The sequence below is a fragment of the Emydura macquarii genome, unplaced genomic scaffold (genome assembly GCF_026122565.2).
Source record: "Emydura macquarii macquarii isolate MOO-44397 ecotype Brisbane River unplaced genomic scaffold, CSIRO-AGI_Emac_v2 contig_2897, whole genome shotgun sequence".
Lineage (NCBI taxonomy): Eukaryota > Metazoa > Chordata > Testudines > Chelidae > Emydura > Emydura macquarii.
This window is the reverse complement of record NW_027133034.1, coordinates 39724687-39751156: the sequence shown is the minus strand read 5'-3', so window position 1 is coordinate 39751156 and position 26470 is coordinate 39724687. Positions and strand designations below refer to the sequence as shown.

General features: G+C 43.8%; 1 protein-coding gene across 5 annotated transcripts in view; it reads left to right on the top strand.

Annotated features, from left to right (window-relative positions):
* Positions 1 to 26147, top strand: part of POLR3G (RNA polymerase III subunit G) — a 30219-nt gene extending 4072 nt beyond the window's left edge. For 2 of the 5 annotated variants that reach the window (XM_067569254.1, XM_067569255.1), the window contains exons 2-8: positions 1995 to 2123; positions 3041 to 3170; positions 10924 to 10986; positions 11695 to 11745; positions 16546 to 16616; positions 24322 to 24476; positions 25250 to 26147. In XM_067569254.1, coding sequence (XP_067425355.1) covers positions 2004 to 2123; positions 3041 to 3170; positions 10924 to 10986; positions 11695 to 11745; positions 16546 to 16616; positions 24322 to 24476; positions 25250 to 25349 — 690 coding nt within the window. In that variant the 5' untranslated portion in view covers positions 1995 to 2003 and the 3' untranslated portion in view covers positions 25350 to 26147. The remainder of the gene's footprint in view (positions 1 to 1994; positions 2124 to 3040; positions 3171 to 10923; positions 10987 to 11694; positions 11746 to 16545; positions 16617 to 24321; positions 24477 to 25249) is intronic. The other 3 variants (XM_067569256.1, XM_067569257.1, XM_067569258.1) reach the window with 3 other exon arrangements.
* Positions 26148 to 26470: the final 323 nt, after the last annotated feature.

The window sequence follows — 26470 nt, the reverse complement described above, 5'->3', positions numbered from 1 at the left end:
GGTGTGAATCAGAAGAACAGAGCTAGAGCAGTCTTTCTTTTTTTTTTTAAATCTTGAACTGATGTATACTCTTAGACTGGTCCTGCAACTTGTTGCAGGTAGGTAGACTTCTGTGTCCACACAGAGAGAGAGCCCTTTTGAATAGTGACTTGCAGGATTGGGGCTTTGTTATTACTGACTTGGATATGTGTTAAGTGTAACTTGTGACACTTCTAGGTGGTGGGTGACTGTAAATCTTCCCTCACTAGAATGAATGGCATGTTATGCCCCTTTCTCTTTGACTTATTTTTCCTGATTTATCTAAGACTTAAATGTCATGACTGAGTTTAGAGAGAGAAGGTGGGTGAAGTAATATCTTTTATTGAACCATCTTCTGTTGGTGAGAGAGACAAGCTTTTGAGCTTACACAGAGACCTGAAGAAGATATGGCTACAACACTGCATACATGACTGAGTTTATACTATTAGGCACTGTTTAATAATGGGCCATACAGGGAGTAAAAAATGTTTCCACTTCATGTTAACCTACTTCTCATAATTCCACACTATTCATCTGAACATTCAGTAGGTGTGCTATTTAGCATGATGCCTATAATTAGGTTGTGTGTTAATAGTTTGTATCTCTGTTTGCTGTTCATGTTTTTGGTTTGCTTTAGTTGTATGCATAAGTTCTGTGTATCTTCATTACTTATTTTTGTAATAAAGTTTATAATATTCTGTAATCTATTGTAGAGCTACTGAAAATAGTTAACTTGTTAAATATCACTTTGTCTTTTATTTTTTTAAATCACTAAAGCATTTAGAATATGATTCTGCTCTGAAAAATAACTAAAAATAGCATTGTGGTCCCCCGTATTTAATGCATCTCAATTTTTTAAATCCGATCTGCTCAGTTTACACATAAAGAGTTTTGTGTTTCGTCCTGCCAGCTTCTAGAAAGCAATGGTATACATATGTCTCACTGAGGCCATCATTTGACCTTCAGAATCTTTTACTGGTGGTGGTGCTTGAGAAGAGAAAAAAATAGATTTTCATATCCCAGGTTAAGTTCGTAAGGACAGCAGTTAGGAATTTCATCTTACTATTTGTAAACTGAGCACATTTGATGTGGAATCGGTGACAGGTAATAAACTTGGAACTTCACAATGTAATTTTTTATGTCTTCACTTTTCAGTGTAGTTACACTCCTTTTTAAAAAGTGTGTTTACATTCGATAAAAAACTTAAAGAAGCAGCATTGTTTGTTTGAAAGCTTTCAAATGTTCTAGTATTTCATGAAGTAAGAACTGCTCTGTAACCTTGCTCTTGATAAGAAAAAAATCCATGCGCAAAAGTGAAATTTGCTACTTGATCAAATGGTTTAATTTGCAAAGTGCTGATCCATCCCAAAAATCAGAGGTGGTTTTGGTTAAAAGACTCTAATACTAAAGAACATATCAAAATGCATTTTTTAAAATGCCCATTTCCAGGTTTTCTATTCTTCAAGGAGGGTGCTATGCCTATTGACTTCAATGGGAATTTTGCTTATGTAAGTACTGCAGTACAGTATTTAACCTATATATTTTAGTATTCAAACACTAGGAAGGTGGTCTACCCTTCCTGAGATAATGGAGTAGCTTGTGGATCAATGTGTGTTCAAATTTAAATTAAAAGTTGCCATGTGGTGCTGAAATCAAATCCACTGAAATGTAAAGGAAGGTGTTCTCATCTTTTTAATTGGTATCTAGGACTGCCACCATATCCAAAAAACTAATTCACACATCCTCAGTTTAAAAACACCCTCACATTTTTTTATTAAAAACTAAAAATGGAGTCTTACGTCCACTTTGGACGTAAGGCAGGAAGAAGTACATTTATTTTCTGAGCTGAAGATCATAATTGGTATGACTTGCAATTTAAAAATACCTTTTCTTAGTCTTTGACTTATTTCCATCATAATTTTGGCTTTATTTTGTGTGATGCAACTAGAATCTAAAAAATGGTGTAATGTTTTCAGTAACTCCAAATGGCTGGGTCAGGAAAAGGAAGAGGGCGTGCTGCATTTACTTTCAACATCGAAGCTATTGGCTTTGCTAAAGGTGAAACGCTACCTGAAGCAGTATTCAAGCCCACTCCACTGTTTCCTGTAAGTACAGAAGCTTAATTCTAAGAGCATGTCTGTGTAAAGTGTTTCATTTTCATATTTAGGTAATGAGGTGAAACGTTAAGTGTGGAAAAATATTAAACACTATAAATCAGTTTAGAAAGTAGCTAGTCCATGTAACCATGTGCTCCTAGTGATTGAAACATCAGCATCAGAGACTATTGTAGGCAAGGTCCAGGTGCTTTACACTGTGGTGTCTGGTGGTAGTATAAACAGGCTTAGTCTTGTCTATACTACAACCTCACTGTAGCTGTCACCAATGGATCTGCACTGTGAGAGGATTATAGATCCCATGTTCTCTAATGTAGACAAGGCCACACTGGGGAGAGAATTTTTTGTTCATGAGAACCGTGTTGTTAAATTGTATTAGACTGTCCAGGAAGTAACTAACATGGTTTAAAATAACCAAAAGAATCTGGCCACATTGTTCAGATTAATCATAGTTAGCACAGATTCAACTATACTTTGGGAAGAGGTGCTGCTGAAGTTGCTCTCTGACTGAAGATAGCAGCCAGGGGTTCAGAGCAGATTAAGTCAGCCTCAGGGAGGTGGTGGTGGATGATGATATGTACCTTGCTTCACTGACCTAAAGTCAGTTGAATTCAATTTTTTTTTTTTAATAATTAAGAAAATGTTTTCAATACTTGTTTTCTTCCTTTCTTAATAGATGTTTTCATGGATGGATACATTAAAAAGGATTTATTTCTTTTCAAACTTTAATTGAAAAAATGCTTTATGAAGTTCTGAACATATTGTCAGAATGCAATACAATGTATTGGCAAACTGGCATAATACATAATTTCACTCCTCCATAAGTGGGGCGTTTTTTTCTGTAGCTTTTTGTGCTGCTGTATGTGACTGATATTAGTACAAAAATGCACCTTATATAATTTCCACAGCCAACAGGTTTTAAGCCAGTGCCTCTGAAAATGGGAGAGGATGAGGATTATATGTTGGCCTTAAAGCAAGAATTTAGAGGAAGTATGAAAAAAATGCCTTATTTTATAGCAAACAAAGATGAAAATCAAGGTTGGTTCTGCATATATTTAATTTATAGAACAGCAAAACTTATCTGTGTATGAAAAATGTAATAATAATTAGCACTTCATTTGTTCAAGCTGTAGCACTGACACTGAAAGGATAATGTCAACTTGAAAATTACATTTTGCTATGAAAGTTTTGCACCTAGGAGAGTTGCAAGTAATGCCTACAAACTGCTGTAACTAAAAAACAGTGTATGTGTTTGGGAGCAAGTTTTGGTTCTTTTCAATTTGTTTTGTTTGTGCATTTGACAACATTGTTTAGTCAATTTCTTCCTTGCTGAAAATACTCTTATAATTGTTAACAGTAGAGCACAGAAGCTTCTAGATAAATATATTTTTAAAGTCCAGGTTCTAGTAAGAACTCTTTAAAAAGTAGTTTGATTATTTTAAAATTGTGTGAACATTTCAAAATAATCAGTTAAATGGTACTCTATCATAGCCCAAATTAGGCAGTGCTCCTTTGTCATCTTCACAACATCTCTACAAGATAAGTAGGTATGATCAGTAGTATTGGCGTCATATTACAGATGGGGAAACCTGAAAAGGAGAGCCGTGAAGAGATTTACCAGCATGTGCATCGGCAGTAAAGGTGGTATTAGAAAGCAAGATTTCCTGATTGCCATCCTCGAGCTTGTTTCAGCTAGAGCAGGGGTTCGCAACCTTTTTCTTTCTGAACCTCCCCTATCCCCCCAATATACTACAAAAACTCTATGGCCCACCTGTACTACAGCAAATGTTTTTCTGCATATCCAGTAGATGGAAGAACCAGGGCCAGTGTTAGGGGGTAGCAAGCAGGGCAATTGCCTGGGGCACCCTGCCACAGGGGGCCCCACAAAGCTGTGTTGCTTTGGCTTCAGCCCTGTTTGGTTGGGCTCGGGTTTCAGCTTTCTTTCTGGGCGCCAGCAATTCTAACACTGGCCTTGCTCTCTGGTTTATTTTGGTGGATCCACTGAAACCTTGGACCCCTGGTTGAGGACCTAGACCACAGTATCTGTCCATCTACACCCCCTCCCCCCCCCGGCTTTAATTAAAAAAAAAAACTTTATAAAACTGCAAATATTTAATTTTGAAGATATTCATTGTCTTTCTTAGTGTTGGCTGACTTGCTGTATTTGACATCCAACACATATGTTTTACGTTTTCGGTAGTTTGTTGGTCAGTGTTGTTTAAATCAAAGCTTCCAAGTCTTTGTTTGAAAACTGCATTAGAGAAAACAAAGGGCCCAAGTACCCCCAGCTTCACTACAGGAGTATCCAAAACTAGCAGCTACAGAAGGCTCTCATTATTCAAAGTGGATTTTTTCCCTGTTCGTACTTTTTTTGGGGTCAATTCCACCATCTTCCTGTGAGCCTCGCCTGACTGCCAGGTACAGTAAATGATGTGGCATGGGGATTTCCAGAAACACAGAAATTGCCATACTCTATCAGAGCCAAGGTCCATTTAGTTTAGTGAGTTTAGTATCCTGTGTTTGGCAGGGGCCAGCACCAGATATTGCAGAGAAAGCTATAAGAATCCTGCAATAGGCAGATGAAGGCTGATCTGTTCCCCATATTGGTCTCCTAATCTGTAATAGTTAGAGATTGGTTTATGCCCTGAAGCATGAGGTTTAATGTCTCTTCCATGTTGTTATCCTAATTATATAACTCTGGATAGTCTTGATATTCATATGTGTCTGCTCCCTTTTTGAATCACGCTAAATTCTTGGCTTCAGTAACATCCTGTGGCAATGAGTTCCATAGTCTAATTGTGGTTTGTTTTTTTTTAAATTTCCCTCGTTTAATTTCATTGCATGTCCCCATTTTCTTGTGTTATAAGGCAGGGAGAACAGAAGCTTTTGATCGGTCTTTCCCTAGACAATTCATTATTTTATATATTTTCACCATGTTCTGTCTTATTCATCTCCTTTCTAAAATAAATGCAGCATTTTCTTTTTTCTCTTCATATGAGAGGTTTCTTTGTCCCTAATTTTTCTTGTTTTTCTCTAAGCCCCCTTCTATTTCTGCAGTATGCTGAGGCGGAGTGACTAGTATTTCTCAATGAGTATGCTCTGCAACAAATCGGCAAATTTGAAGATTGCCAGCTTCTTTTATACAAAAATTGGTGTCTGGAGGTAAGGGACGAAGGAGCTACCTAGTAGACTGAGATAATCATAGAAATGTAGAGATAGAAGGGACCTTAAGAAACCATCAAGTCCCACCCCCTGTGCTGAGGCAAGACCATTCTTGAGTGGTTTTTGTCTAACCTATTCTTAAAAACATACAGTGATGGGGATTCCACAAGCTCCCTTGGAAGCCTACTCCAGAGGTTCACTACCCTTTATAGTTAAAAAGTTTTTCCTAAATCTCCCTTGCTGCAGATCAAGCCCACTACTTCTTGTCCCACCATCAGTGGACATAGAGAACAATTGATCCCCATTCTCTTTACAACAGCCTTTAACTTGTTTGAAAACTGTTATCCGGTTCCTACTCAGTCTTCTTTTCTCAAGATGAAACATGCCCACTTTTTTTAACCGTTCCTCAGAGGCCAGGTTTTCTAATCTCTTTATAATTTTTGCTACTCTCCTTGGACTCTCTCCAATTTGTCCACATCTTTCATAAAGCATAGCACCCAGGATTGGACTCAGTGCTCCAGCTGAGGCCTCACCAGTGCCGAGTACAGTGGGGCAATTGCCTCCTGTGTCTTAGACCCCAGAATATTAGTCTTTTTTGCAACTGCGTCACATTGTTGACTCACATTCAATTTGTGATCCACTATAACCCCCGGATCCTTCTCAGTAATACTACCACCTAGCCAATTATTCCCCACTTTGTAGTTGTACATTTTGTTTGTTTGTTTGTTTTTTCCCCCCTTCCTAAGTGAAATACTCTGCACTTATCTTGAGTTTCATCTTGTTGAGTTCAGCCCAGTTCTCTAATTTTGTCAAGGTTGTTTTGAATTCTAATCCCATCTTCCAAAGTGCTTGGAACCCCTCCCACCTTAGTGTCATCTGCACATTTTATAAGCATACTCCCCACCACCATTATCTCAGTCAGTCATGAAAATATTAAATAATACTGGACCCAGGACTGACCCCTGTGGGACTCCACTATATACGTGTCTTCCTCCTCATCCCCGCTCCCCCCTTAGTTTGATAGCAAACCATTGATAAATACTCTTTGAGTAGAGTGTTTCAGCCAGTTCTGTACCCATGTTATAGTAATTTCGTCTGGACCACATTTCCCTAGTTTGCTTATGAGACTGTCATGTGGGACTGTGCCAAAAGCCTTACTAAAATCATGATTTGTCAGGTGTATTGCTTGCCCCCCCCCCCCCCTCCAATCCACTACACCAGTAACCCTGTCAAAGAAGAAAATTAGGTTGGTTTGCCATGATTTGTTCTTGACAAATCCATGCTGTCTGTTCCTCATAACCCTATTACCCTCTAGGTGCTACAAATTTGTTTAATAATTTTATTTCAGTATCTTTCCAGGCACCGAAGTTAGGCTGATCTCTTTGTTCCCCATTTTAAAGATAGGTTGCCCTTCTCCAGTCCCCTGGGATCTACCCATCCTCCATGAGTTTTTGGTGATAATTGCTAGTTGTTCTGAGATTGCTTCAGCTGGTTCGTTAAGTACCTTAGGACAAATTTCATCAGCCCTGTGGTCTTAAATACATCTAACCTATCTAAATAACCTGTTCCTTGATGTTAATATTATGTTGAGTGTCTGGTCACCATTAAGCTTTTTAATAAAGACTGAAACAAAATAGGCATTGAACATCTCACGCTTCTTGCTGTCATCAGTTATTAGCTCTCCTCCCCTGCTAATTAGAGGACTGAAGCAAGGGGCATGTCTTCCTTGGAGACAGACAGGGAGGAAACACCGCCCTCTCTCAGTTGGCAGATCCAGGATACCCACGCCCATCCTGCTGGAAGCAGAGGGACAGGGCAGGAAGAACCAAAGGTGGGCCCTGTAGCTTAGTTGGATTGGAGCCTCTGGAGAAGGACATTTGTTGCCCACTGCTGGAGCTTGAGCCTGACAAAGACTGCTACAGCTCTGAGGACCCAGAGGAGATGCTGGCTGCCAGAGACACTGAGGAGCTTCTGCGGCTGCCATTGGCTGTGTATTCTGGGGAGATGGACGATGACTCCGAGACACAGATACCCCATAAGGGGAGGGTAAGAAGTAACCCAGGGACAGCCAACTATAGTCTAGCTACGTTGATGCCTGAATCCAGGTCTGCATTTTTCGGCAGGATCCCCACTGACCCAGTGGTAGTCCCACCCTACTCCATCGGGTCCCAGCCCAGAACAGATGGGTCCATGTCCCCCTACCCCTCTGCTGCCAACCTCACCCATGGGGTGGTAGCCACCCCATCTTAGGCCAGGAGGCCAGAGCCCCCCTAGACTGTTTACATCTCTGCCCTGCCTGAGGGCTAGAGCCACAGATGCTAATTCCCCTTTGAGCCTTACACTTACAGAGGCAGCATAGCGTGGAGGCATTGACTTCCTCCGAGACAGACAGGGAGGGACGTCTCTGACCTCCTGTGAGATGAATAGCTCTTTTGATGTGTGAGGGAGGAAAAAGAAATAGTACCAGCAAAATAGCCTCGAGGCAGCCCTTTGTCTTCCCTGTACACAGCTGGAGCGACTGCCCCTCCATGGCATAACCTTTTCATCTGCATAGATCAGCATGCTGCAGAGCCAGCATTTGGGACTCACATGGCATTCTAAGCCATATATCTCTCTTGCTGGATCATTGTCCAAATGCTTGTTATAGAATGCAGTTATGGAACTTGATAGAAAAAAACCTCATATTTTAAGAGAATTTTTAGGAGACTGTATTAATTAACGTTTTTTATGCTAAATAGCTTTGTTTCAAAGCAATGTGTGTTTTAACAATATAAAAAGCTGTTCATTAGCTATCTTCTTTGATCAGCAGCTGTCAACAAGCAGAACTACTTGTAAACTACTTTTGACAAGTGAATTTTATTTTTAGTAAACTTGTTTTGTACTTTCCAAGTAATATATCAACCTTTTTTAAATAGGCAGAGTTACTTAGTTATTGACAGAGTAGCTTTTTTATCTAGTGCTTAAAGCTGTTTGCCAACATGTTTTTAAGGCAGTAGATACTACAGGTGCATCTCTTACAGTCATAGTTCTGTTGCATGTATGATTACTGAATGCACACAGAAAATTTGTGTTTAAGTAAGGAAGTAGCTGAATAACAGTTTTATTTAGTTTTAAAAAATCAGGAAGCACACACTTAAAAAATATTAGTGGCTGCATCCACTTGGTAGTGAATTTACTTGTAGTAGACTAAGGCCTGGTCTACATTAGAGAGTTTTGTTGACAAAAGTCCGCTTTTGTCGACAGAACAGTGCTGGTGTACAGACTACAGTCAACCCCCCACCGATAAAAGTGCCCTGGTATTTTTTTTGGTTTTTTTTTTTTTGACAAAACAAAACCACCTCTACAAGAGGTGTAGGGCTTTTGTCAGCACAGCTAGGGCAACGTAGTGTCAGTGTAGACACTGCGTCCCCTTATAGCAGTGGAGGGGCTGTAATTCTTGTCAATTTCACTGCTCTGTGGTGACGTTCCGGGCTGGGAGAGGGGCAAAAGCCCAGCTCCTGGGAGCTGGGACTGGGCAAGCCGCCAGATGGCTGGAGCTCAGGTCCCGGCTGCGATCTGGGACCGAGTGGGACATGGCGGCAGGTGGGTGCCAGCCAGGACGTGGGCTGCTGGAGTCCGAGTCTTGGCTGCGAGCCAGGACCAGGGCAGCTGCCATCCAGCTCTCAGCTGGGACTGGAAAGTGGCAGCGGGGGGAAGTCCACAGGGAGCCCTGGAGGGGTTGGTTTCTCAGCTGCCCCAACACTGTCCCTTAGGTCGGTCAAAGTGCTCCTGGTGAGGACGCACTGCACCACCAAGGAGATCAGTGTGGACATCAGTCACCGCTATATGTCGACAAACTTTTCTAATGTAGACACGGCCTAAGTGGGATTATTAAGTTGATGTACTAGGGAAGTTATGTCAGTGGGAGGAACATTGTAGTGTAGATACTGACTTTATTATGTCAGTGTAAGCTGCCTTACGTTGAAATAACTCTTATAGTGTGTACCAGCCCTACACTACAGTCCGTGGCATAAGTGCAGCTGTGACAGACATAATTTTTTTCCCTTTGATTTCTGGCGGGGCAGTAAATTAATGCCTTGTCTGGAGGTTGCAATTTATTAGCATTCTAAACAATAGTACTTTCTAGATGATGAGAGCAGTGAAGGAAACCTATGTTCAAAGAGTTGTGAATTTATTCTACCATAAATCCTCTGTTCCCTTTAGCTTCCAGTTCCTCCACTGATAAGACTTATTGTACTGTGACCTTCTGGGATTCAGTGACTGGCATTCGGGTTTGATCATTCCCCCCCCCCCCAAGTAGCTATGGTGGGTTAAGATCAGTCACTGGGGCACACAGATATTTTACTGCATACGCTAGCAGTTGCAATAATGTTCTTCCATTATAGACTTCATCCTGAAATCAAGGCCAATAGTCTTTCATCCCCTGACATTGACTGACATTCATTCAAAATAAAAAAACCTCAAAAAACCGAAAACCCCAAGCCAATGCCACTTGAGGCCACTTCATTTTAAACATGAGCTTTTGTTCTACTATTTCTCTTGGCTCTTGTGCTTGCATTTGCCCTGATAACAGACTGGAAATCAAAATATTTGGGAATCATATATGTAATTGATTTAGAATTGAATGTACTGTTACCTGTCCACTTCCCACCCTCTTACTTGTCTCTTTATTCACTCTGTGTGTTGTATAAATCTTAGACTGTGTGCTCTCGGGGTGGATTGTTAATATAATGCCTAGAGTATAGGAGCCCTGATCCCTTTTGGGGATCATCAGGCATTACTGCAGTAGGAATTAATAATTTTGTATTGAATGGGTGTAATTTATTTTTTGTTTTTGGAGGCATTATGGTTTATAGTAATAAAGAAGGACTAAATCAGAAATGCCTGAGTTCCAATCCCAGTTTTGCTACTGAGGCCTTGTCTACATAAGAAGGTTTTTTCATTATAATCTAAGGTGTGGATTTAAAATGATATATCTTATAACTCTGCATGTAGACACTCTTATTTCAGTATAAGGGTATCTTTTTTCAGTTTAATTTATGTTGCTTGGGAAGGGTTTTAAGCTATACTGACAAAAGCCACTCATATCAGAATAAGACTTTGTCTGCACTAGGCAGGGTTCATAATACAAATATACCAGCAAACCTTCCTAATGGAGGCATAATTTAGATATAGTTTGTACCAGTTCCCTGAACAAAATAAGATACACTGGCAAAAGGACTTTTTTTTTGCCAGTTAACTGTGTCTATCATAGGGCTTTTGCTGACATTGCGTACCTGTATACTATATCAGAATAAATGGTAAAACTTTCCCATGTAGGCAAGGCCTGACTTGATCCTAATTCCTGCCTTTCCCTAGGGGAATTGGATTAACCTATGCCGATGACAGAACCTCTAGTGCTTGCATGTTAGTAGTCCCATTGATTTCAAGGGTACTGCTTATGGTGGTAAAGATAAGCATGTTTGTAAATGTTCATCAGCAGCACAATGGAAAGTGTGTCTCCATAAAAGAAAGATAAGTGTATGTATATCTGGGTCAGGACAGGATACAGTACAGTGTTTGGATTGCCTTGATTTATAGCTTCTAAATGAAATAGAATTCAATAACTCTACTTTTTCTTGTTCTCTAGCAATTGAAAAATACAGTAAAAAGTACTTGCAGATGAGAAAAGAGTCCATGGAATGGATCCCAGGTAATAATGTAAATTATGGTAGAGAAATTCTGGATGGATCTTGAATAATCTGCCCTTTTTTCTTAAATGCCCAATTTCTCCATTTTAATACAATGCAAGTCAAAAAGCATTTGTAAACTTACTAAATCATGCATTCCTTGTGAGGGATTAGACACATGTTTTACCACTGCAAACTTGACAAACCTTTGTTTGAGCTTCCTGAAAAAATAAGTCTGATGTATTATTTTTTTTCTTCAGCATCTCAGACTTGCATCACATTTCCACCACAAAATTCAAGCTTGAGTTGAGGAGTAACATGGGAAATTTAATCAATGAAAATTTGTGGTATTGGACTGAAAATTTGGGGTTTGGAATGGAAAGGCCAGCTCCACTTTCTATAGCTTCACTACTGTGCAAGTCTAATTATTACATGTAAATTAAGGGTTATTAGGGCCACTTATGCTGAACTTCAATTGCTTCTTCAGGGAATATGGGCCTGTTTCTGTAACTCTGTACATTAGGACTTAACTTCAAGTCCACAGATGGTGCTGTTGACTTCACTGGGACTAGTTGCATACTAAAAATGTGAGCCTTTGTGTTTGCAGGATCAGGGCCTATATTTGCACTGCACCAAGCCCAATAGGACCCCAGCCCTCTTTGGGTCCTTTGGGCGCTAATGTAATACAAATAAATTATAGTTCCCGTGTATTACAATTATTTCTTATGCAGATTGGAGAAGACTCCCAAGAGAGATGAAGCCAAGGAAAAAGACCAAAAAAGGTAGTTGACTTAGTTTTAAGGAGCATTCAATATCTAGCAATTAGGTCTGAGGAAGACTATGGGTAGAGCCAGTTGAAGATAAAACAGAGAAAATAATTTTTTGAAAAATTTTGACTGTCTTTTTTTGTAATTTTTGAATGTTATTTGACTGGTCTATTGTTTTATAAAACGTCTTCAGAACTACTAAAATTAAATTTTGATATTTTAAGAAAATAGTAATAAACTTTTAGAGCTGGTATATCTGTATTTCCTGCCTTTCATACTAATTTATTTTTGAATGCTGATGAGGTAGCACTTATTTAAAAAATACGCGGATTCTTTTTTTGATGCTTTCAGAAGTTTTCAAACATCTTTAACCACCATTTTCCCACACTCCATTATTTGTTTTCCTGATTGTGATTTGGTTGACTCTTTTGATTATTTTAGTTTTTGTATGTGATTTAGTATAACTTCTGTTTTTTTTTCCCACCCCCATTTCCTTTTTTTGTTTATTTTTTAGCTCTCTCTGACAGACTTGTGAACCAGATCCTTTAACAGCCATTAGAGCTGATATTGGTCGCTCTTAAAGAAAAAGGAGTTTAAGTTTCACTAAAAAATGTCATAAAACGTATTGATTTTTTTTCAGTGTTTCCCAGTATGCATGACTATTATTCTGATTTTTCTCTAGTGAACTGTTGTTTTGTTGATGTGAAGCAATCCTTTGAATGGTACCTACATGTGTTCATGTATAAATATTTACTTTCATTTCCCCTCTGTCACAGTCTTTTGTGTGTCATCTTTCAGTTCAAGGATAAAATAGAACACAGAGAAGTGAATATACAGTAGTCATGGAGACTGGCTCAGTTGGAACCTTTGTTTCTTTTAAGAGGCTCAGTGAGAAGCATGGTACTAAAGGTAGAGTGCAAGCATTCTACTGAAAATTAAATACTTGTTTGCAAGAACGCCAAAGAAGAAATCAATATATAGCTGTTGTTCAAAAGTGTAATTAGCTCTGTATTTATACAAACTTTGAGCCATTAATTAGCTTTCTCCGATCCGAAGAAAATCAGCTGCTGATTTTGTTCCTTTGCTAGAGTGACACTAAACGATGACCATAAACATAGGCTCAGAGTTCACTGCTGATTAGCCACAACTTTTCCATTTTCTCTTGGGCTGACATTTTTCATACTTGACCTTGCACCAAAAATGTCCATTTTCTCTCTTTGATCTCAGCAACAAAAATCAGTTGAACAGTTTAACTTCTGTGAGCATAAGAAAGATACAGGTCCCTTTAAAAAACAAGCAAACTACATTTAAACAGCAGCAAGGGTAGTATAGAAGCCTTTCAAAACATCCACTGCAGAGGTTTGTAGAAAGGTGGTCACTAACACATCATCTTGGCATATTCTGAGAACAATAATCTAGATAACACATTATAATGAAGTCAAATGTGTGTGTTTTTGGCAGAGGGTGGTATCATAGAATCATAGAATCATAGAATATTAGAGTTGGAAGGGACCTCAGGAGGTCATCTAGTCCAACCCCCTGCTCAAAGCAGGACTAACCTCAGCTATATCATCCCAACCAGGGCTTTGTCAAGCCTCAGCTTAAAAACCTGTAAGGATGGAGATTCCACCACCTCCCTAGGTAACCCATTCCAATGCTTCACCACCCTCCTAGTAAAAAACTTTTTCCTAATGTCCAACCTAGACCTCCCCCCTGCAACTTGAGACCGTTGCTCCTTGTTCTGTCATCTGCCACCACCGAGAACAGCCTAGCCCCATCCTCCCTGGAACCCCCTTTCAGGTAGTTAAAAGCCGCTATCAAATCCCCCCTCACTCTTCTCTTTTGCAGACTAAACAAGCCCAGTTCCCTCAGCCTCTCCTCATAAGTCCTGTGCTCCAGCCCCCTAATCATTTTGGTTGCCCTCCGCTGCACTCTCTCCAAATTGTCCACATCTTTTTTGTAGTGGGGGGCCCAAAACTGGACACAGTATTCTAAATGCGGCCTCACCAATGCCGAATAGAGGGGAATAATCACTTCCCGTGACCTGCTGGCAATGCCCCTCCTAATGCAGCCCAATATTCCATTAGCCTTCTTGACAACCAGGGCACACTGCTGACTCATATCCAGCTTTTTATCCACCGTTACCCCCAGGTCCTTTTCTGCAGAGCTGCTGCCCAGCTCGTCGGTCCCCAGTCTATAGCTGTGCATGGGATTCTTCCTTCCTAAGTGGAGGACTCTGCACTTGTCCTTGTTGAACCTCATTAGATTTCTTTTGGCCCAATCCTCCAGTTTGTTTAGGTCACTCTGTATCCTATCCCTACCTTGCAGGGTATCTACCACTCCCCCCAGCTTAGTGTCGTCCGCAAACTTGCTGAGGGTGCAATCTACCCCATCCTCCAGATCATTAATAAAGATGTTGAACAAAACCGGCCCCAGGACCGACCCCTGGGGAACTCCGCTTGTGACCGGTTGCCAGCTAGACATGGAGCCATTGATCACTAGTAGTTTTGGGTTGTTTCCCCCCACCCCCGTCTTTGCTCAAGTCAGTTTTTCTATCTTGAAATCCAACTCATCTTACTTTGCCCATTCTAGCTACATATGTTATTGGGAGTGACTTTTACTTCTGGATAATGATATTGACATGCTTAAAGGGCTAGTTGCACCTCTGTCCCTTTCTGGCTCTGAGTGCACCATCATGTCTCAGGCCTCATGCCTTTTACCTCTCAGGCTGTAGTTCTCCCACTCTTTGACCATGCCCTTTGCTATATCATGCTGTGTTTCAACCATGCTCATTCAGCAGGTGCAACTGGGTTTGGCAACTTTGGTTCTGCCCTTTTTGGGAATCTATGTATGTAGTAACCAGTCACATTAGAACCAAAGTATTATTTATTTTTAACAGTAGGGACAAAGCATTTAGAGAGAGAGGATTTTAAAATAATAGTTTTACAAGCATGTCTATGTTGCCTACAGCCCTACAATCCTGTAAAGATGACTTAGGCAGACCTTAATTGCTTCAGACACCCCAGCAAGTATGTCCGTCTGGTTCCCCTGAACAACTCTTTCTCCCCCACCCTCCCTGTACTCCCTCCCCCTTAACTCCCCTCCCCCCCCAAAAAAAATCCTCTCCTGAGAGAGTTTCTTTTTAAAATGGCTATAGTCCTTTAGATCTTCTGGTTTCCAGGCCTTTTCCTTAATGGCATTGTGTTTTAACAAACCGTCAAATGTTTTTGGAGAAGTGGCTTACTTTGAGCCATTCGGTTTCCTTCCTGCTTGCTTTCCTTAAAGCCCTCTATAAAACAAAACCAGTGTATTCAGAAACAAGCATCCCTATAATTAGGTCAACATATAGTTCATAAATTATTACATAGCAGCTCCACTTGCGTCAAAGATGTACGGTGTTGGATTTTTAGAGGTATGCTTAAAATAATATTTCCTTCTTGTTGTCACAGCATTCCTGTCTAAATAAAGTACTCAAGTGAACAGCAACATTAACAACAAATGCTTCTTATGTAATAGAATGTATTATCTTTCTGACAGTCTTTAGTCTTTTCTCAAATTTTAGTCCGAATAAAACAGGACCAGCTTGTAACCCAGTGTACTCGAAAAACCACTCAGCCTCCAACACTTTCTATAAATTTTCTATCTGCATCATTCAATAAGTGAAGAGTAAGTCTGTAAGATTGGGGAGATTACATTGTGCTCATCATGCAAGACAAAGAAGTAGAATCCCTACTGCAAGTGAACATCTCAACTCCTTCTCTCCTATGGAGCGATGACTGCCACCTCTATAATTTTGCAGTTTGGCTGTCGTGGGTTATCACATAAAGAGTAATTAATGCTATATTCCCATTTGAAAAGCATTGTCTAGTGGATAAAGCAGAGGACTTGGGATCCGAAGAGCTGAGTTCTATTCTTGGTTTTTCCATAAACATCTTATTACTTTTGGAAAGTCACATGGGACTTGGCACTTCTGAAAATTAGGGCCTAGATTGCTCAGTGTCTACTTTGTCATCCCAAAAATGGAGCCATTTCTTAGGAGCCATTATTCTACAGTGATATTGTAGGCACGGCCCTTACATGCCTTGGTTTAAAACAAAGTCCGTGTACCTATGTAGAATTAAAAGCTCACTCCTTTGTGGAGTTTGGCTTTATCAACAAAGAATAAAATAAAGTAAAAGTAATCTCAAGCCTTCTCTACAGGCTTAACCTAGGATTTATATATCAAGACAGTTTAGCCACCACCCTATCTTTTCTCCCTAGAGGTCCACGTCTACTTCCAGGTAAATCCAGGTAATAAGTAAATTGGAGTCAGCAAAAGTCACTTAGCCTTCTCTCAGCTGGATCAACAGCTGTTGAGATGGCAGGGTGTTTTAAAGTAAGCACTTCCAGCCAGCTACAAACACCTACTACGATCTTGAAGATACATATGCTGAACAAGAATTTAAATTATATTTAGATTAAAATGATATTTGATATTCTAATATCTCTAAAATGATGGAAAATGACAATAATATGTATATTGTTTGAAAATTATTTGACTGAAGCTGAATATCACAATTTGGACAAATGCCTGTTCAAAGCTGAGTTGCAGATCTGCCCTAATTAGGGAAAAGTGCATCGTTTACATAAATTGGGCTATTGCAGTTCAGTGGAGGGTAAAGGATTTGCAAGTGTAAAGCAAGGATAGGGCACAGATGTTACAGTAATTTTGCCATGACAGATGCTAACAGTGCTGTAAACCCTAATAGTGAGTAAAGTATATTATCTCTGTAAGAAATCTGAAGGTACGTTAAGTAACTTATTATTTTGCTTCAGCAGTTGAGAAAACGAAAAAGGCAAAAGTTGACACAACCAAAAGTAATGTGGATGTGCTGAAAAAAATTGAGGTAAGACCTACTTGATGCAGGAGATGCAGTTTCGCTGTATAGCCTCTGTTGTGCAATACAAGCTGCAGAAAGCGAATTCAATAGCTGTTGTATCATCTTGCACTGGGTGGGACATCTCTCACTTTAGCCATTTCTTTGGCCTTGTCTTGCTGACACATGACTGTTCTGTACTATGGTGTGTCTGAAGAGATGGGATGAGGACTCTCTCTCAGTCACCAAACTCTATGGGGATTCCCCTCTATACACTGCTTCTTTCTGGCCCTTTGAACAAAGGCTGCTCATTTTCACTAGGAGGATATGGTGGCTTAACTGAACAGTGGGGTGCTCTGAAGAGACCACAACAAGAGAACTAGGTGCAAGAGCCTCCCCTAAAAGGAAGGAGAGGTCTATCAGTGCCCTCCCAACCTACCAATGTTGCAAATAAACCCACAAGGTGAGTTGAGAAGAGAGGGCGTGTGGAGGAAGCTTTTGCAGGCAATGGTTGGGCAAACTGGAAGGAAATTTGGAGCATAATTGTGGAAGTATGTGTTGCATCCCATTGTATTATGAGGGTGAGAGGCAGAGTTGTTGTCACAGTGCCTGGTTTATGGCTCACACCTGACAGGTCAAACTGTCAGAAAACAGGGCAGACACTCCAAACTGGTGATATATTCTATAATTAGATTTCACGAAGCCAGTAACAAATGTGCGCTCCTGGATTACTATATTAATCTCACCATGGAGCCACAGGTAGTCAGTCCCCTTAGGCTCACCAGCCAAATTCACCACCCAGACAAACTGGACTTTATGAAAGGTTATTAAAACCAATATTCATCACACACGTTTCTTCCAGCCCCAGCCAGTCACTTAATGCAGATCAGGGTATACTTCAGATCTCACCAAAGACAACGCTGAAGCCAATTTCTCTAATAAACGAACTAAAGATTTATTCGTTAAGAAAAAGAAATGAGTTGTTGAGAGATTAAATCAGATAAAATACATTACAGGTGAATTAGGGTTTGTAGTCCAAATGATGCAAAGATGTAATGTTTGCTTCTTTTCCATAAGTCCCTCAGGGTTTCCAAAATGGCTTTGGGGACCTCCATCCTATCACTTAAGGTTCCCCCTATCAGAATCCAAGCGGTTCAAAGATGCAGGATCATTCTCAGGGTACTTTTTTTTTTTTTCCCATTGTTGAACGCACAACGATCCATTCTTTGAAGTCAACATGTCTTCATTTACAGCAGGGGTTCTTAAACTTTTTTTCCTCTGGGACCCCCTTTGAAAATATTTCAGGCTATAATGACCCCCCACCCCAAAAGTGACAACCCCTCCATGCCATGTTACCCACACCCCTATGCCATAATACTCTTACTGCTGCTGGGGACGGCACTGCCTTCAGAGCACCCGGCCAGCAACCGCTGCTCTCCAGCCACCCATATCTGAAGGGCTCTGGCTGTCAGCCATGTACAGGGCTGACATGACCCCTTGAGGGGTCCTGACCCCCAGTTTGAGAACCCCTGATTTACAGTCAAGGCCTCAATCCAATTTAATGGGCCATTTACAGAAAATGTAAACACAATGTGATAGCCAGAAACAATTCTTCTACTTTGAGTGATTGCTCATATCCATTCCAATATAGGTGAGTGCGCACCCCGTGCACTGGTTCCCGGAACTTTTTTCCCCTTAGCAAGCCTTGTAGGGCTGGCTTAGGTGCCCCCTGGAGTGCCACACCCATGCCGCGGTATATCAGGCGCCGCCGGCCCTGCGGGCCCTCAATTCCTTTTTTCCACCTGTGACGGATCCTGGAACATCTGCCTCTTGCTCTTGCAAGTAGCATCCCCTTTGTATCCTTGTGGTTAGATAAGTGAACTGTTAATTAGTTGTTAAGTAGCACAGTTGTTAGACGTTAAGCAGTTAGATAGTCCTCGGGCTTGAGGTTGGGCTATGCCTGGCTCAACCAGCTTCAAAGCCTGCGCTGCTTGCGGCTGAGTGACCCTCATGACCGCTGCCTCGGAGAGCAGCATCGAAAGGACAGATGCAAAATCTGTAAGGCCTTCAAACCACGCACCCAAAAGGAGAGGGACGCACGTTTGAAGGCCATACTTATGGAGTCTGCGCTTCGGCCGGACTCTGAACCGGCGCATTCCCCTGCGGCACCGAGCGTCTCCTCAGCGCGGAGCGCTCCACCGGTACCGATGTTGACACACCCGGTGCCGAAAAGGAAGAAGCGGCAGGACACCACGCGCCAGGACTCCCCCGCACCACCCGCCCGGCCTGGGGGGAGTCAGGAGATGCACCACCTGCGTGCCGTGGAGCTTATTCCGGCACCTGCATCTCCCTGCAGGGAGCCTCCCCCAACTCCTGGGGGTGGGGGAGCGCCCCTACAAGGGCCGTCGATGCCGGCGGTGTTCGCTGCGGCACGCACCCTCATGGGCATGCTCACGCCTCCGTCTCCCCCTCAGCCGAGGGCGCAGGGACCAGCGTCTTGGGGTAAACCTGCGCTGGGTGGCCCCGGTAGGTGGCAGAGACAGGAGTCGAAGTCCCCCCCAGACGGTCGCGGAGGGTAAAGAGTGTGGGCTCCCCTCCCAGCTCCGACACCGAGTCGTCGAGCTCCTTGACACTGCGGCACTGAGGGCGGTCGAGAAGTTCACGCAAGAGGCGACGCTGATACAATTCCGCCTCGCATGGGGGTCGCAGTTCCAGCTCTAGCACCCCAGCACGGAGTCCAGCACAGCACTGTCCAGATCCCCGGCATGCAGCCCGGCGTGGATCCCAGCACCTGACGAGACCCAATGTGCTCGGCACCAGTCCAGATCCCCGGCACCAGTGGGGATTCCGGCACCAGAACAGGCACAACGGCACCGGTCCCAATCCCTGGACCACAGTCCAGCGAGGATCCCGGTGCCGAAGGACTCGGCAGCGACGGCACTGCACCGCCGATCACGGTCGTTGGAGCCAGCACCGAGCCGGCACCGCTCCCAGTCCCCAAGGGGGAAGCGCTGTCGCAAGACCTCAGCGCAGAGGCGGCGGTCGTCTTCCAGGGCGGGCAACCGTAAATATAAGCATCGATCCAGCGGCTCGGGGTCCTGTGCCCACCATCAGGAGGCATCACAGTTGGCACCAATGCCGGCACCAGCATGGTCACAAGGACCTTGGCAGTGGCCATACTGGGGACCTTGGGGGACCCAGATGGGCCAGGGTACAGTGTCGGTCCACTCCTTAGTGGCCCAACCAGCACCCCCACTCCAAGCCAGCCAGACAAGGGCCATTTCTCGGAGGAGGAATCAGACCCTGGGGAGGGTCCCTCCATGGGGCCATTCCCACAATCCTTTTCCCCTGACAATGCGGCCGCCAGGGACCATAGAACACCCCTGCCAGACTTCCGGGCACACCAGGAGCTGCTGAGGAGGGTGGTCAGTAATTTAAAGCTGGAACTCAAGGAGCTGTTTGAGGAGGAGGACCCCCTCTTTGGTGTGTTGGGGTCAGCAGGGCTGTCCAGAGTCGCCCTGACAGTACATGAGAGGGTTTTGAAGCTGGCCAAGACCCTCTGGCAAACCCCTGCCTCGGTTGCCCCTACATCCAAGGGCGCCGAGAAGAAATACTATGTCCCTGCGGAAGGGTTCGAGTATTTGTACACCCACCCTGCCTCGGGAACTCTCGTTGTTGATGTCGCCAACCAACGAGAGAGGCAGAGGTCCCAGGGCAATACCCCCAAGAATAAGGATTACAAAAAATTAGACCTTTTTGGCCACAAGATCTATTCTACGGGGGCCGTGCAGCTGAGGATCGCCAATCATCAGGCGCTCCTCGGCAGATACAACCTGAACCTCTGGTCCTCCTTGCAGAGGTTTGCGCAGAGATTGCTACAGGACCAGGCAGCGGACTTCACCATGGTTGAAAAAGGTGCTGCAGTGGCAGGGGCGTCTTTACAAATGGCCAGCGATGCAGCAGACACTGCCAGCAGAGCCATGGCTTCGGACATTGTGATGTGGCGGTGTTCCTGGCTCTTGTCATCAGGTTTGTCTCCAGAGGTCCAGCACTCCATCCAGGACCTGCCTTTCGATTGTGCTGGCCTCTTCTCTGAAAAGACTAATGACAAACTGCATGCCCTAAAAGATTCCAGGGCTACATTAAAATCTCTAGGGCTTTACACCCCTCGGGCCTCGAGGCATCAGTCTTGCCCGCAGGCCCAACGCCAGCCCCAGCCTGCCCCTAGACCACCTCCCAGACCCTCTCAACCCAGGAGGGGTCGGGACTGATATAAGCAACCTAACCGGCATGACCGCCAAGGGTCCTCAACGGGCTCCCAACAAGGCCCATCCAAGGAGCACAACAACAAGCGCCAATTTTGATGGTGCGCCCGAGGGTGGCACTCTTACCATCCCGTTTGGATCCAACCCCGTTCGCCCACAGACTCAGGCCATACTACACTGAGTGGCAGAACATCACCTCAGACCACTGGGTCCTCGGTGTAGTCCGCAGGGGCTATGCCCTTCAACTCATGGCCTTCCCCCCAGACTCTCCCTTACCCCATCCCTCTTCAGGGATCCCTCTCACAAGCAACTCCTCATACAGGAGGTGAACTCGCTCCTCCTCCGAGGGGCTGTGGAAGAGGTTTCCCACAGGAAAGGGGAAAGGTTATATCCCCCACGATATTTCCTCATTCCCAAGGCGAAGGGGGCCCTGAGGCCCATTTTAGATCTCCGCCGTCTGAACAAATTTATCAGACGCCTCAGGTTCCGTATGGTTTCCCTAGCCTCCATCATCCCTGCTCTGGATCCAGAGGACTGGTATGCTGCCCTCGACTTAAGGGATGCATATTTCCACATCTTCATCCTCCACGGGCACAGACGTTTCCTCCGGTTTGTGGTAGCTGGCTGCCACTTCCAGTTTTTGGCCCTGCCCTTTGGCCACTCATCTGCCCCCAGGGTGTTTACAAAGTGTATGGTGGTGGTGGCAGCACACCTGCGCCGCAGAGGGGTCCAGATCTTCCCCTACCTGGACGACTGGCTGATACGGGGCAGGTCCAGGGCCCACGTGAGGAACAGCCTGGAACTCACCTGCGTGACATGCACCAGACTGGGGCTGCTCATCAATGAGCAGAAGTCCACGCTCACCCCGGTGCAGCACATAGACTTCATCAGGGCCACCCTGGATGCCACCCAGGCCAGAGCCTTCCTCCCACAACCTCGTTTTGAGGCAATGGCTGCCATAATAGACAATCTCCACAGGTCCCCCACGACAGCCAGGCATTCCACATATCTGCCTCTCACCTCCCGGGAACGACAAGGTGGACCGCCTCAGCAGGTCGTTTCTACCCCGATACGACTGGTCACTACACCCGGAGGTGATAACTTTTATCTTCCAAAAGTGGGGTGTTCCCCAAATGGACCTGTTCGCGTCATCCTGGAACAGGAAGTGCCTGAGGTTCTGCTCGCTCTGGGGTCGCGAGCCGGGCTCCATCTCCGACGCGTTCCTCATAGACTGGACGGGGGCCCTCATGTACGCGTTTCCCCCCATTCCGCTGTTGCCCAAAGTCCTCTTGAAGATCAAGAGGGACAGAGCGGATATCATCCTGATCGCCCCAGCCTGGCCGAGACAGCACTGGTTCAGCATGTTGCTGGACTTGTATCGGCGTGGCGATGGACCACTCCTGAGGCGTTATGACCTACTGTCCCAGGACCAAGGTTGCCTGCTGCACCCGGACCTGGACTCCTTCCACCTGATGGCATGGAGACTCTCTGGCTGACGGAGGGGGAGGGAGACTGTTCGGTGCAGGTCCAACAGGTTCTGCTGGGTAGCAGAAAGCCTTCCACTCAAGTGGTGTACCGGGCCAAGTGGAAGTGCTTTACCTGTTGGGCGGAGTCCCGGGGTATCCCTCCGAGCTGTTCGCCCATACAGGTGATTTTGGAGTACCTGCTCTACCTGAAGCTCCAGGGACTAGCACTGGCCTCCCTGAAGGAGGGATGGAGGGGAGGTCGTTTTTCTCGCACCCTATGTCAGTCAGGTTCCTTAAAGGGGTGGAGAGGCTGTATCTGCAGGTCCGCGACCCGGTGCCTCCCTGGGATTTAAACCTAGTCCTCGCCACTCTGACGGGACCCCCCTTTGAGCCCTTGGCTACATGCCCGCTGCTCATCCTCTCTTGGAAGGTAGCCTTCCTGGTGGCCATTACATCGGCTAGGAGGGTCTCGGAGATAAGAGCTTTGACCTCGGAGCCCCCTTACACCGTCTTTTATAAAGATAAGGTGCGGCTGAGATCCCACCCAGCCTTCCTGCTGAAGGTAGTGTCCCAGTTTCATTATAACCAGGATATCTTCCTCCCCGTGTTCTTTCCTAAACCGCATGGTTCAGAGGAGGAGCGGAGATGGCACTCGCTGGACGTGAGACGATCCTTGGCCTACTACATCGAGTGGACGAGGCCGTTCCGGAAATCTACGCAGCTGTTCATGGCAGTGGCAGACCGGATGAAGGGCTCACCTGTCTCTACCCAGCGAATCTCCGCCTGCATCAGGACCTGCTATGAGCGGACGAAGGTACTGCTTCCAGGAGCTGTGTCAGCACACTCAACCAGACCCCAGGCTTCGTAGACGGCCCTCCTGGAAAGGGTGCTCCTGCAGGACATCTGCAAGGCAGCGACCTGGTCGTCAGTCCACACCTTCACGTCCCACTACGCCATCGTGCAGCAGGCGAGAGAGGACGCGGGCTTCGGCAGAGCCGTGCTGATGAGAGTAGCTAGAGGCTGACTCCTACCCACCTCCAAGGTATGGCTATTTAATCACCTATATTGGAATGGATATGAGCAATCACTCAAAGTAGAAAACAGGGTTACTTTGCAGTAACTGTTGTTCTTCGAGATGTTGCTCATATCCATTCTATACCCACCCTCCGTCCCCGCTGTTGGAGTCGGCAGAAAGAAGGGACTGAGGGCCCGCAGGGCCGGTGGCGCCTGATATACCGCGGCATGGGCGCGGCACTCCAGGGGGCGCCTGAGCCAGCCCTACGAGGCTTGCTAAGGGGAAAAAGGTTCTGGGAACCAGTGCACAGGGCATGCACTCACCTATATTGGAATGGATATGAGCAACACATCTCGAAGAACAACAGTTACTGCAAAGTAACCTTGTTTTCATTAGTTTTCCATATCAAGTAAATTCACATTTAAATGATAACACACTTTATTCTTCTAGGGTTAATTAAATACAAATATAGCAATCACAGGAAACAGATAAGCATATACAATAATATTAGTATTTTCTTTTGATCTATACTAACAAATGAATTGGCTTTTTGATATTCACACAAAAGTAAATTGCCCCATTGTTCTCATCTGAGCTGGTCTGCCAGCATCCAAAAACTAGTAACCTGTCAGCATCACAGTTGCTCTAGGTTGGTTGGTTTGTGTTTGGTTTGTCTGATTTAGTACATAAGCACTTTGAAGCAGGTGCTATGTGGCGTTCTTTGTTTTATAAAGCACCACATGTGCTTGTACAACTAATTACCACTTTACCTTAAGATAACGAGGAAGGGAATTCAACACTGGTACTACACCACACATGCTAAAGACATAATGGTCAGTATTTGAGCTAGTAAGTCCTAGGAAAATCCTGTCATTTTAACACTGCCTGTTATCTCTACACCATTGTTTGGTTAGTTGCCTTATTATTAGTTGCAGTACAACAAAACTGAACTCTACATGTTGATGGCATGGAGGGTATGTTGTTGGCAGAACATGTTAAGGAGTATAACTTGTGACAGGAGTTGGAAAAGAAAGGCGATGGAGAAGAAAAGTCTGATGAGGAAAAGGAGAAAGAAAAAGACAAAGAGGGTGAAGAAGAAGCAGCAAATGAACAAGAAGAATATGATGAAGAGGAACATGAAGAGGTATTGGTTGCTTTTCTAGCTCTATCAAAACCTATTTTGTCAGAGGTGAATATGGTGAAAGAAATGATGACTGGAACCAAGTGTGTGCCAGCAGAGTTGTTAGCTGTTCTGCATTAGAGGAAAGTTGGTGTGAGAGCCACTATTACGTGGATAAGATGCAAATTATGCTTCTTACTGCTGAGATTGATTTTAATAGGTTCTGTTAGATTTGTCAGTATCACCAAAATATTGCGAAATCTTGTTTCAGCAGTTAGGGGTGAGTCCTGTCACTAACCGTGCATGTCAAAAGTGCAGCAAGTTCGTGGTGATACTTTTACAAAGACCTATGACAGTTTTTCGTAATGTGCTTTCAAACTGTTTGTCTCAGTTCCCCAATGTTATGGTGGCTGTTGGCATCTGAAAACAGAAGATTTTTTTTTTTTTTAAATAAAACAAGGTGCAGCTTGTAACTCAGACTGCATTGGTGTGTGGACTGGACAACTAGGCAACTGTAGCTCCTTGAGGAAAGAAAGTGATAGAGGCACCATGGGTGTGTCCAGACATAGACGATCAACCATTACATATCCCAAACGTTGGTTTTTTTTCCCCCCTTTTTTCTCTCCCATCCAATTGTGCAGGGGTACACCTTCCTTCCTTATTCTTTCAAAATCATACTGTATTCTCCTGGTTAGCATTATGAGGCAATTTGCTTCATTTAATAACCGCATTTAATAATTATCTCAGCTATATTATATATCAAAATACTTTGTCATCACTAATGTGTTTTCATTTAGGAAAATGACTACATTGCTTCATATTTTGAAGATGGAGATGATTTTGGTGCTGGTAGTGACGACAACATGGATGAAGCAACCTATTAGTTATTTGTATTAGATTGTGTTCTACCCCAGCCTTCTAATACATTCACTTAAAACATTTGGACCCAGTTGGAGGTGGGCTCAGCGCCCTCAACTCTTGGTGCAGCTACTTGGCGTTAGAGCACTGAGTTACAACCTCAGATGAAAGAGCAATTTTTTTCTGATTTGTTTAACTGAGTTGAAAAATGGGAGACCTAGCTGCCATATTCTGTTCTTCCCAAATGTTTTGGAGACAGATATTTATCCCTGCAAGGTTCTCTGGAACTCCCGGATATGGAATACTATATATGCCTTTGTATTGTCTCTGCTGCACTAGAAAAGAATATGCATTCTGACTGAATTGTGCCTAAGCATTTGCATGTCTCTTTTTTCTATGCAAATCCTGTTCCAACTAAAATCAGTAGCAAAACTTGCATGGATTTGAGTGAAACCAGGATTTGGTCATTTCTGACCACAAGCTGTTCCTACTTAGCTGAAGACTTTCTGAAGGAATGTATATAACTTCTGTAATCAGGGGATTGATTGAGCGTGTTAAGCACTTTAATGAATAAAGTAGCCTATACGTACTTTGGCACTGTGGACTAACAAAGTAAAGAGATAATTTTGAAAGGCTCTTCCATTTTACTCAACAGACTTCCATAATACAGTACTTTGACCAATAGGGAACATCTTTCAAACCAGTGCCTGCTGGGTATAAGGACACTTAATAAATGAGATTAGATTGTGTTTTATGGATTACTTTGTATTGGAAGTGAAGTTGGGGGCTAATTAGCAGTTTCCTTTAGAGAGGGTTTGAGCAAGGGAGTGGGAAACTGGGAAATCCTGATTTCTAGGCTTGGCTCTTCTCAGTGACTTTGGACAAGTTCCTTAAGCTTTCTGCACCAGTTTCTCCATCCGTTAAATGGGGAAAATACTACTTTCTACCTCACAGTACCATTGTGAGAGTCAGTGTTTGTAAAAATGCTAGCTATGAAAATGTTAAATATGTTTTTATTTAATTTACTATCCAGCCCAGCCAAAAAATACAAAAGACAGGAGCTTGAAATAAAAAAATCAGACTCTAAAAGAAAGGCACATATAATAGAAGAGTAATATGCTAAGAAACTGTGAGGGTGGTGAAAGCAATATCATGAATTC